Source organism: Danio aesculapii, chromosome 6 (assembly GCF_903798145.1).
Source record: "Danio aesculapii chromosome 6, fDanAes4.1, whole genome shotgun sequence".
Classification (NCBI taxonomy): domain Eukaryota; kingdom Metazoa; phylum Chordata; class Actinopteri; order Cypriniformes; family Danionidae; genus Danio; species Danio aesculapii.
In genome coordinates, this window is record NC_079440.1 from 61,170,888 (window position 1) to 61,183,496 (window position 12,609).

General features: G+C 36.6%; 2 protein-coding genes across 2 annotated transcripts in view; both read left to right on the forward strand.

Annotated features, from left to right (window-relative positions):
• Positions 1-302: 302 nt before the first annotated feature.
• On the forward strand, positions 303-8,576 carry LOC130230246 (neuronal acetylcholine receptor subunit alpha-4). Its single transcript, XM_056459201.1, has 4 exons — positions 303-449; positions 4,054-4,098; positions 5,284-5,393; positions 7,379-8,576. The coding sequence occupies exons 2-4, from the start codon at positions 4,069-4,071 to the stop codon at positions 8,574-8,576; spliced, it is 1,338 nt and encodes a 445-aa protein (XP_056315176.1). The 5' UTR covers positions 303-449; positions 4,054-4,068.
• A 3,346-nt stretch (positions 8,577-11,922) lies between these two features.
• The window catches only part of arfrp1 (ADP-ribosylation factor related protein 1), a 16,851-nt gene continuing 16,164 nt past the window's right edge, over positions 11,923-12,609 (forward strand). Inside the window, exon 1 of the mRNA XM_056460660.1 lies at positions 11,923-12,253. Within this exon, the coding sequence (XP_056316635.1) occupies positions 12,161-12,253 (93 nt within the window). The 5' untranslated portion in view covers positions 11,923-12,160. The remainder of the gene's footprint in view (positions 12,254-12,609) is intronic.

Below are 12,609 nucleotides of genomic sequence, written 5' to 3' on the forward strand. Positions count from 1 at the left end.
AAACACTTTGCTTTCTCATTGTTTACATGGATTTATGAACATTTCAGCCATCGATGGAGAAACTGGAGTGAAGAAAAGGTGCTTTTGAAAGTTTTCAAGACCAAAACAACAGTGATAAGCAGATCCAGGACATCATCTTCATCATGTTATTCTGGTTTCATCTTCTGCTGCTTCTTTATCCAGCTCAAGGTAAAATACAGCAGGAATGCCAATGCAGGATATAGACAGTATCCTTAACCTGATATAAAGACAATGGAAGTCTATGTAATGTCCTCACTAAGAACCAGTATGTGTGTCTGTCTTCAGTGTGCTGTGATGAAGTCCAGGCTGAAGAGCGTCTGCTGAACTCTCTGCTCTCAGCATACAGTAAACTGACCCGTCCGGTTCACAACGTCTCTGATGTGGTTCACATCCACTTCGGTCTGTCCATCGCTCAGCTCATCGATGTGGTATAATCTGCAAACACTTTCTGAAGAGAATGCATATCCCAACACCATCTTTTATTACAGCACAGGGTCAATATAAATATGTGCCTCAACCTACATTTTTGCAAAACATTAAATATGTTACTTAGGGTACGTGCATGGTTTAGATGACAAATCCCCTAGAGGGCGCTGTCTTCATTTTTGTACATCTGAAATACATTGCTCTGGGTACATTTCGTTGTACATTTCGGATGACAAATCCACTAGAAGGCAATGTCTACATTTTTGCGAATCTGAAATACTATGCTCTGGGTACATTTTGTTGTACGTTTCCGATCACAAGTCCACTAGAGGGCGCTGTCTACATTTTTGTGAATCTGAAATACATTGCACTGGGTACATTTTGTTGTACGTTTCCGATCACAAATCCACTAGAGGGTGCTGTCTATATTTTTGCAAATTTGAAATACATTTCACTGGGTACATTTTGTTGTAAATTTCCTATGACAAATTCACTAGAGGGCGCTGTCTACATTTTTGCGAATCTGAAATATATTGCTCTGGGTACATTTTGTTGTACGTTTCCGATCACAAGTCCACTAGAAGGCGCTGTCTACATTTTTGCGAATTTGAAATACATTGCACTGGGTACATTTTGTTGTACGTTTCCGATCACAAATTCACTAGAGGGCGCTGTCTACATTTTTTGTGAATCTTAAATACATTGCACTGGGTACATTTTGTTGTAAATTTCCTATGACAAATTCACTAGAGGGTGCTGTCTACATTTTTGCGAATTTGAAATACATTGCACTGGGTACATTTTGTTGTACGTTTCCGATCACAAATCCACTAGAGGGCGCTGTCTACATTTTTGTGAATCTGAAATACATTGCTCTGGGTACATTTTGTTGTATGTTTCCGATCACAAATTCACTAGAGGGCGCTGTCTACATTTTTGCGAATCTGAAATACATTGCTCTGGGTACATTTTGTTGTACGTTTCCGATGACAAATCCACTAGAGGGCGCTGCTGTCTATATTTTGCCAAATCTGAAATACATTTCACTGGGTACATTTTGTTGTACATTTCCTATGACAAATTCACTAGAGGGCGCCGTCTACATTTTTGCCAATCTGAAATACATTGCTCTGGGTACATTTCGTTGTACATTTCCGATGACAAATCCACTAGAGAGCACTGCTGTCTACATTTTTGCGAATCTGAAATACATTGCACTGGGTACATTTTGTTGTACGTTTCCGATGACAAATCCACTAGAGGGCGCTGTCTACATTTTTGCAAATCTGAAATAAATATCTCTGGGTACATTTTGTTGTACATTTCAGATGACAAATCCACTAGAACAGGGGTGGGCAAACTCGGTCCTGGAGGGCCGGTGTCCTGCACAGTTTAGCTCCAACTCTAATCAAACACACCTGCTTATAGATTTCTAGTGATCTTGAAGACACTAATTAGCATGTTCAGGTGTGTTTGATTAGTGTTGGAGCTAAACTGTTCAGGACACTGGCCCTCCAGGACCGAGTTTGCCCACCCCTGCACTAGAAGGTGCTGTCTAAATTTTTGCGAATCTGAAATACATTGCACTGGGTACATTTTGTTGTACAATTCACATGGCAAATCCACTAGAGGGTGCTGTCTACATTTTTGCGAATCTGAAATACATTGCTCTGGGTACATTTCGGATGACAAATCCACTAGAAGGCGATGTCTACATTTTTATACATCTGAAATACATTGCTTTGGGTACATTTCGGATGACAAATCCACTAGAGGGTGCTGTCTACATTTTTGCGTATCTGAAATACATTGCACTGGGTACATTTTGTTGTACAATTCACATGACAAATCCACTAGAGGGTGCTGTCTACATTTTTGCGAATCTGAAATACATTGCTCTGGGTACATTTCGGATGACAAATCCACTAGAGGGTGCTGTCTACATTTTTACGAATCTGAAATACATTGCTCTGGGTACATTTCGGATGACAAATCCACTAGAAGGCGATGTCTACATTTTTATACATCTGAAATACATTGCTTTGGGTACATTTCGGATGACAAATCCACTAGAGGGTGCTGTCTACATTTTTGCGAATTTGAAATACATTGCACTGGGTACATTTTGTTGTACGTTTCAGATGACAAATCCACTAGAGGGTGCTGTCTACATTTTTGCGAATTTGAAATACATTGCGCTGGGTACATATTGTTGTACGTTTCAGATGACAAATCCACTAGAGGGTGCTGTCTACATTTTTGCGAATCTGAAATACATTGCTCTGGGTACATTTCGGATGACAAATCCACTAGAAGGCGATGTCTACATTTTTATACATCTGAAATACATTGCTTTGGGTACATTTCGGATGACAAATCCACTAGAGGGTGCTGTCTACATTTTTGCGAATTTGAAATACATTGCGCTGGGTACATATTGTTGTACGTTTCAGATGACAAATCCACTAGAGGGTGCTGTTTACATTTGTGCAAATCTGAAATTTTGTGTTTTTTCAAAACTCATAAATTGCATTAAATTGTTAGAACAACTATATTTTATCTATAACTATCAAAAGATTTTTAAAAGGTTAATAGCCACATTAAAAATGTAAAGCCATCATTGTTTAGATGTTCTTTTCCATTGGGTTGTGACCCCTGGGACGATTATGTTAGATTAATGACACAGCAATAGCAGCAGTTGCAGCAGTCTTTTTATGACACATGTACATTACAAAATAAATACAGGACTAAATGTGGAGGATGTTCTCCAAAATTAAACCAAGAATGGACTTGCTGTGCTCCAAACATCGTGCCTACTCATTTTATTAGATGAGGTTAATGTTCAAATTAAACAAAATGAATCAATAATTCCAACATTATGTATGGTTTAAAACGTTGCATTTGTTTTGTCAAAATACCTATGTTTATATAAGCCTATTGGTGTGTGTTTGCCATTGAGTGCAATGCTTGTATATTTATAACCACCTCTGATGATAACGGGCAGGTCACAAGTCACTAGCATTGTTACTTTAGGTTGTAGGCTGAAAAGTTTGGGCACCCCTGAACCAATGTTACCTAGAAACTGCAGTCAAACATAGCTTTAAGTATGTTTTTCCGGTTTCACTCAGAAATGTAGGATGAAGCATGTATTTCCACTTTGTGCAAAGCGACTTATAATAGTGAAATACAAAAGCAGTTAATCAAGAAGTTAACAAATGAATTGGGAAGCAAAGAAAAAAATGCATAAAAGAAAAGTTAATCAATGATTAAAAATCTATAGTTTCATGTTATATTGCGTTATTTTGAATATCATGTACGTAAGATGTGTTACAAATGTTTTCAAATTTCAAAACCCTTAGTAGTAACCATGTGCTTTGGTGCACTGGCATTTTATAATCAAAGTTTTACTGCAAATGCCATTATAAAACTATGGTTAGATTTGCACCACCAAAAGTTAAATTTCCCTTTTTAAAAGTGATTACTTTTGTACGGCCTTCGTGTTATTTATTGATATTTCTTGAAGTTAATATATTCATTAAAAAGTACAGCACTTTTGAACAAACCAGTATTGTGATGAACTATAAAACTCTCCTATATCTTCACCAGGATGAAAAAAATCAAATGATGACCACTAATGTGTGGGTGAAGCAGGTGAGTGTTAGCCTACTTGAAGAAAAAATACTATAGTAATTATGGTAAATCCTGTAGTGTCTTTGAACCACACTATAGTAAAGTACTTGGATTAATATATTGTGTTGACACGATCAATATAGTAATATAAACAAATGACCCAATACTGTAGGTTTACTATAATATACAACAAATTAGCTCACACTTAGCTCACGATTTATACATAGCTTGTTTGGCGTGCTGTCCCTGGAGAGAGCCCTGAGCTCAAGGGATCCTTGAGCCCAGGGCTCCCTCCTTTCACAGGGCGAGGGGAGATTGAGCTCAGGTCGATCTGAAACTACCCCGCTGCTGAGGCCAAGGTGAACTTCCTGAGAGTAAGACATTACTTATTTACTTATTTTATCTATAATATAGAGCACATTTGGATGGTGGGAGGAAACCGGGGAACACCCACGCGGACACAGGGAGAACATGCAAGCTCCGCACTGAAACACTAGATGGCCCAGTGAAGACCCAACGCCATTGGTATTCTTGCTGTGAGGCAACAGTGCTAGTCACTGGGCCACCGTGCCGCCCATTCTGGATAAAGGTGGAAGAAGGGGAGGAGGGGGGTTTCTTCCAGACGAAGATAGTTGTAGTGAGGTAATGAGGATATATATAGTGACTTGGGATCCTTTGATTGGAGGATCATGATTAGCTAATGTGGACCAGGTGGGTCAATCATGAGCACATGCTCCTCTCGAAATTAGTTTAAAATTAAACTTCACTTATTGTAAAAAAATAGCATACTACAGTATTTATTGAAGTTTATTAGTATGTAATAAAGTAATATTACAGTATGCTGGAGCATTTGTTAACAAACTGTTGTAAATATATACCCTGCACTCTCAGAAATAAAGGTACAGGAGCTGTCTCTGGGGCAGTACCTTTTCAAAAGGTACATATTTGTACATGAGGAGTCCATAATGGTACCTCAAAGGTACTTTTTAGGAACATTTTGGTACTAATATGCACCTTTGAGGTACAATTGTGGACTCTTTGGGTACAAATATCTTTTGAAAATGTACTGCACCAGAGACAGCTCCTGTACCTTTATTTCTGAGAGTGTACAGTACGATACACTATAGTATGGTACAAAGCAAAAAGTATAAATTACTATAGTATTTTTTCCCACATGAGTGTTTTTTGATTGTTTTCTCTGGTCAGGAATGGCTTGATTACCGGCTCCGCTGGACACCGGAGGATTATGAGAATGTGTCATCGATGAGGATCCCAGCGCAGTTTATCTGGAAGCCTGATATTGTGCTGTACAACAAGTACGTGATCAAATCATATCATGTGATCACAGCCGTCCATCTGTGCAGAGACACGTAGGCTCCGCCAGGGGGCGCCACAGCTGCATTTTCTCATTTTGAGTCCATTTGACGTCTTTAAATGTAATTCACGTGGGTTTAAGATTTGACAGAACTTGCATTTGTTAAATCAGATTCTTGTAATAAAATATTATATTTATGTTCTAGTGTGCTTTGGTCTTGTGAGGGAGATTCATTTGAAAACCGACTGTTTATGATGCTATAGTAATTATTTTATGTTTAAATTTGGTAGAACTCATATTTGTAAAAGACTATAAAATAAATATCTTAGTTATGGGAGTTTTGGCTAATTTTATTATGCAGATCTAGCGATTCTGGTTCCGCCCCAGTCTTTCTTTTTGAGTTTAAAAGTGTAAAACTGCATTTGTATTATCTTTGATTATTTGTTTATTTCTGATTTGTGAGCTTTATCTAGGTAATAATGCAGCATTTTGAGCTGTCAGTAACATTTTTGGTATTATTAGAAGTTGATTAAAATACCGTGTAACCATTTTCATCAACACTGCACTTCATGCATACTTTGACAAACGTTTCAAATGAAGTCATTATTTCAGATAGGATTAAAAAAAGATGCATAAAAATGTCATATATTTACATATATGGTACATCAGAGTATTGTATTTGAAGCTAAATAATTGTATTTTTAGTTATTAGATTAGATTCAACATTATTGTCATTATACATGTACAAGTACAAGGCAACGAACTGCAGTTTCGGTCTAACCAGCAGTGCAATAGCAGCAAGTGCAGGATACAGGTATAAGTTATAAAGTGCAGTTATAGAAAAACTATGGTGATATTTACAGATGGATGTACTATCAACATTATATATAGGTTGTATTAGCTATGAACAGATTTACAATAAATGAATATATGTACAGGATACTATTAATAATCAGGAGTGGCAGATAGATAAACATAACTACAAATGTCCATGTGCTGTGGGTATGTCCAGTTCAAATAAGTGAATCAGTGCAATGAATATGTGCAAACTTTAAATGTGCAAATGTTAAATAGTGCAGTGATTGTGAGGAGTATAAGTTAGAGGAGTGTGGGGGGTGTATTGGGAGGGGGGGGGGGGGGGGGGGGGGGGGGGCAAAAGAGTCAGTGAGGGGCAGAGTTCAAAAAGGAGACAGCTCTGGGGAAAAAGCTGTTCCTCAGTCTGCTGGTTTTTGTCCGGGGGAGCCTGAAGCGCCTGCCGGAAGGCAGGAGAGAAAACAGTCTGTGAGCAGGGTGAGAGGTGTCCTTAAGAATACTGCGTGCTCGGCGCAGACAGTGTTTCTTCTGGATGTCCTCAATGGCTGGCAGTGTAGTCCCTGTGATGCGTTGGGCAGTTTTCACCACTCGCTGCAGTGCCTTACGCTGTATATGCAACATATGTTCCAATATAACGTAAAAATAGGTTATTAAATATATGAATTATTAACCATTAGAATTACAAATATACTTCAAACATGATTTCTCTATTCTCTTTCACCCATTCAGGGTGTTGGGAATCATTATAAATTCTTTAGTTTAGTGTTTTAAAGGCTTGAAAAGTGATTTAATTGCCAAAAATCGCAATTGTGTTGCTTTCATATTAATTTATCTCACTAAATAGGTAATAATAATAATAATAATAATAATAATAATAATAATAATAATAATAATAATAATAACAATAATTCAATTTTGAGCTTTGGACAAACATCACAGATTTTACTTTGAATACTATACTATAGACTATATATCAAGTAGTATGTGATATAATGTACAGTATATGAAAAATTAATCTGGAAAGTGCTTGAAAAGTGGTCAAATTAGAATTCAGAAAAGGTGTACAAACCCTGTAGGTAGCTTTCTACACTTATAAACCCGTTTATTTGCTTTAAAATGTTATTTCACACCAGAAGTGAAACTAAAGAGATGTGCAACACTGTGTTTCTGCAGTGCAGATGGTGATTTCACTGTGACGCATCTGACCAAAGCTCACCTTTTCCATGACGGACGAGTAACCTGGATCCCTCCGGCCATCTATAAAAGCTCCTGCAGCATCGACGTCACCTTCTTCCCCTTCGACCAGCAGAACTGCACCATGAAGTTCGGCTCCTGGACGTATGATCGCAGCAAAATTGACCTGATCCGCATTGCAGACAGTGTAGACCAGCTGGACTACTGGGAGAGCGGAGAATGGCTCATAACCAGCGCCGTCGCCACATATAATGTAAAGAAATACGAATGCTGCTCTGAGGAATACGCAGATATCACTTATTCCTTCATTATCCGACGACTGCCGCTCTTCTACACCATCAATCTCATCATCCCATGTCTACTTATTTCATGTCTAACTGTATTGGTTTTCTACCTCCCGTCTGATTGCGGAGAAAAAGTCACCATGTGCATTTCTGTGCTGCTTTCTCTCACCGTTTTCCTCTTGCTGATCACAGAAATCATCCCGTCGACCTCATTGGTGATTCCTCTGATTGCAGAATACCTGCTTTTCATCATGATTTTCATCATTCTTTCCATAATAATCACTGTTTTTGTGCTGAACGTCCATCATAGGTCTCCAGACACTCACTCAATGCCTCAATGGGTCCGTAGGTTCTTCTTGGACGTGATGCCGAGGTTTATTTTCATCCAGAGACCTCAAATTTGGCAGAAAGATCCAAAAAGGATGTGTGATGATGCTCAGAAGAGGAATAAGAGATATGTTGATTCTAATTGGAGGAATAGAGAAATAAAGCAAGAGTCAATTCGCATGAAGGTCTGTTCCTCAAGCTTAAGCACAGACATGCATTTGATTAAATCACCATCTCAAGCATACAATAACTCTACGTGTCCAAATATGAAACTTCAAATGGGTCGATCACAGAGTGTTCAGGTTAATTCTGGAGAACGAGATGTAAATCTGTGTAAGAGCAGCACACGTTTTCGCTCTCGCAGCATCCAGTACTGTAGTCTGCATGAACATGAGCAACAGACATCTGATGTGTTTAATGCTGATAATTTCACAAACGTCTGTAAAATAATGACTAGCACTGGAGAAAACCCTTCTCACGCTACGCGTCTGGCCATCGAGGGAGTGCAGTACATCGCTGAATATCTGCATGCTCAACACGCTGATTTAGCTGTAGGTATTTTTTAGGGATTTGAAGTTTTTTGGGGGGAGAGAGAAGCTTTAAATGGTTTATTTACTCCCAATATGTCCATCAAGGCGTCCTGGATGGTTATGATATTAATATTTAAAATCCTGAAATTAATTTTACATTTTTGAAAATAATACATTTTAATTGAGAAAATACTTATTTTGTTTTACTTAAATTATAATATTTATTATTATTATTATTATTATTGTTATTATTATTATTTATTTATTTATTTATTTATTTATTTATTTATTTATTTATTTTTTGGCAAATATTTTCTAAGTGATGTTTAACAAAGCAAAGACTTTTTTCTTTAATATTAATTAATTAATTTATTTATTTTTGGCAAATATTTTCCAAGTGATGGATGGTTATGATATTACTATTTAAAATCCTGAAATTAATTTTACATTTTTGAAAATAATACATTTTAATTGAGAAAATACTTATTTTATTTTACTTAAATTATATCATTTATTATTTATTTATTTATTTATTTATTTATTTATTTATTTATTTTTTGGCAAATATTTTCTAAGTGATGTTTAACAAAGCAAAGATTTTTTTTCTTCTGGAGAATATTTTATTTATTTTAGTTTGGCTGGAATAAAAAAAAAGATTACAAAAATGTTAAAATTGCTAAGGTCAATATTATTATTAGCCCTTTTATTAAATGTATTTTTTCAATGGGCTATATGCGCAGCTAGTGTTTTTCAGCCAATGATGAACTTCCGGTAAAAGTCTTATGTGACTGATTTTTCAATATTCATAAGGTTAAGGTACAGCATTGATGTTGTAATGTAATTAAAATACATTCGTTTAAATAGACTTCAGCATCCATTTGGTTGTTAAAGCGTAAAAAGAGACAAAATTCTATTGAAAATACTGGGGTAAAATTAATTTTGTTATATTAAAGACATGGCGCAGATCATTTAATGCAATGCTTCTTGTTTGGTCTGAGACCCACTTTATATTGTACTGTTTTTTTAAGGAAATCAGATCTTAAACGCTGCGATTTTGTATGGGATGACAATTCACCGGAAGCCCTGGGGCTGGCTGACGGAAATTGAAAGTCTGTGTGCACATACCCAATTGATATGGAGCTAATAATATGCCAAAACAATCTGAATTTGAATTGTGTTCATTTGAATTATTGACAATTGTAATTTAATAAATCAGAATTTTTATATGCCGTTAAAACTGTTTTGAATTTGAATTTCTAATTTGAATTTACTCTTCCCTGTTGATCAATTCAATTCAATTCACCTTTATTTGTATAGCGCTTATACAATGTAGATTGTGTCAAAGCAGCTTCACATAAAAGGTCACAGTAAATAGGAACAGTGTAGTTCAGTTTGTAGTGTTTAAATTCAGTTCAGTTTAGCTCAGTTCAGTGTGGTTTAATAATCACTACTGAGAGTCCAAACACTGAAGGGCAAATCCAACGATGCGCAGCTCTACAGATCCCGAACCATGCAAGCCAGTGGTGACAGCGGAGAGGGAAAAAAAACTTCACTAAAGGCGGAAGTGAAGAAAAAAAACCTTGAGAGAAACCAGACTCAGTTGGGCACGATCATTTTAATTTCTCCGCTGGCCAAACGTCTTGTGCAGAGCTGCAGTCTCAGCGGCGGAGGCTGGAAGCTGGCCTCAGCGAAGACTCATCTGTTTCTGGAGCGTCACAGGAATCAGTCTCATGTTCTCCACTCCTCCATGACCACCACAGTAGCTGCTCAGGATACGGCCCGGTCCAGGATATGGAAACCTTGGGATCATCTCGTCGTTGGTCTTGGATCGAATCCGTCGTTGGTCTTGATCACCACTGACCTACTTTCTGCTGAATCTGAATTTCATGATCTGAATTTCTGGTTTTGAATATTAGAATATTGAATTTGATGTTCTGAATTTCTTCATCTTGAAAATTTGAAATTTGTATTTTTACAAACTGGATATCTGCAGCCGATGAATTTAGTACACAAAAAAAATCTGAAGTTTGAAAATACGTCTATAAAAAATTCAGCCTTGAAAAATTCAGTTATCTTAAGTTCCAGATGTTCAATATTCTAGGTAAGAAATTCAAATTCAAAGTTAGAAATTCAAATTCAAATTAAGAAATTTAAATTCAAAACAAATTTAACGGCATATAAACAATCAGATTTATTAAATTACAATTGTCAATAATTCAAATTAACACAATTCAAATTGTTTTGGCATATTATTAGCTCCATACTATGACTACAGAACCACTATTGTGTAAAAACTTGCCTAATTAACCTAACTTATCTAACCTAATTAAGACTTTAATAATTCTATATTTTAATAATTTATCAATAATATTTCATTTCAATTAATTAACATATTTTTAAGCATTATACAACAAAAAAAGTAACATTATTTACTTATTATTCTTTCATTGCAGATGAAGGAGGAGTGGAAGTATGTGGCTATGGTCATCGATCGTCTCTTCCTGTGGATGTTTGTATTAGTGTGCATTTTGGGTATTGTAGGCCTCTTCATCCCTCCATGGTGGGCTGGAATGATTTAATAATCATCCCCATAAAGACGGAGTCATTAAAACCACAGCTTTTGTTAAAGAACAAAAGGTTATTATCAGATATTATATTATAAAGTTCATTTAGTGATGATGTTGTCTTTAGTTTTTGATGTTAAAATCTGTTGTGTGGAAACAAAATGTGTATTAAATGTATTTATAATAATATAACTGTGTTTTTTTATTGGTACATTTATATTTAAGTAGGCTAAATAGTAACTTTTCAGTTTATTTATTATTATTATCATCATTCATTCATTCATATCGGCTTAGTCCTTTTTATTCATCAGGGGTTGCCACAGTGGAATGAACCACCAACTTATCTATGTTTTACGCAGCGGCTGCCCTTCAAGCTGCAACCCTGTAGGCTACTGGAAAACACCCATACATACTCACATTCATACACTACGGCCAATTTAGTTAATCAATTCCCCTATAGTGCATGTGTTTGGATTGTGGGGGAAACCGGAGTACCCTGGAGGAAACCCACGCCAATAGGGAGAACATGCAAACTCCACACAGAAATGCCAACTGGCCCAGTTGGGACTCAAACTAGCGACTGCTGTGAGGTAACAGTGCTAACCACTGAGCCACTGTGCCACCCCTATCATCATCATCATCATTATTTTTTAAAGATGCTAAACCTTTAGCATGTTGTTATTTTGTGGGCAAATAAGCTATAATACATATTAAAGAAGAAAACTGAACAGTGTAAACATCACATCGATGGTGAAATGAACGTACGATCCATCTGTATGTGAACTACATTTCCCACAATGCACTAAAATCGCCAACAACTTCCCAGGAAGTGTTTATCCGACCGCTGCCAACATGGATTTGACAAAACAGCAAACCCGAGTGTCATGATTTCCTTCTGATGCCCTCAGTAGTAGATATTGTGCAAACTATCGGGTTGTTTATTCTCCAGCTGAGTTCATGACTGTTAGCTTGCTCAGTTAGCGCTGAAGCTAAGCTAGGCTAGGCTAACTGTACTCAAGTGTTTGTGATGTGAGCTGCTCAACAGTGTTTTTGAGGATGTACACTTTATTATCGGGCCTCTACAAGTATATGTTTCAGAAGGACGAGTATTGTATCCTCATCCTCGGCCTGGACAATGCAGGAAAGACGGTAAGACTGCTAATAAACGGTTCACTTTTAGTAGTCTTGATAAAACTGCTCAAAATAGTTCTGAGTTTGTGCAAATGTAGGGCTTGAGATGTTAACACATCATCATGTCTAGATAGGCAACTCGGAAGATGTTGTCTAGGTAGGCTGCTCACTCTATTTCAAGACAATCCAATGCTTCAGAATGCTTTCTGGATAGGGAGCTTGCTAAACTTTTATATCGAAATCAAGTTAAATGCTCACTAGATAGGCTGCACGCTGGGTTATATTTTGTTTGTTTGTTTTTTCTTTGCGTGTTTTGATTTCTAAATAAATGACAAGGCTAAAAAATGAAATAGTTCAATAATGTTAATAATTTA

Bases quoted from the DNA above. Each gene is read 5' to 3' on its own strand.
- LOC130230246 (XM_056459201.1), top strand. From the start codon at position 4,069: ATGATGACCACTAATGTGTGGGTGAAGCAG. The intron at 4,099-5,283 runs GTGAGTGTTAGC...TTCTCTGGTCAG, and splicing joins CTAATGTGTGGGTGAAGCAG to GAATGGCTTGATTACCGGCT. The intron at 5,394-7,378 runs GTACGTGATCAA...GTGTTTCTGCAG, and splicing joins GATATTGTGCTGTACAACAA to TGCAGATGGTGATTTCACTG.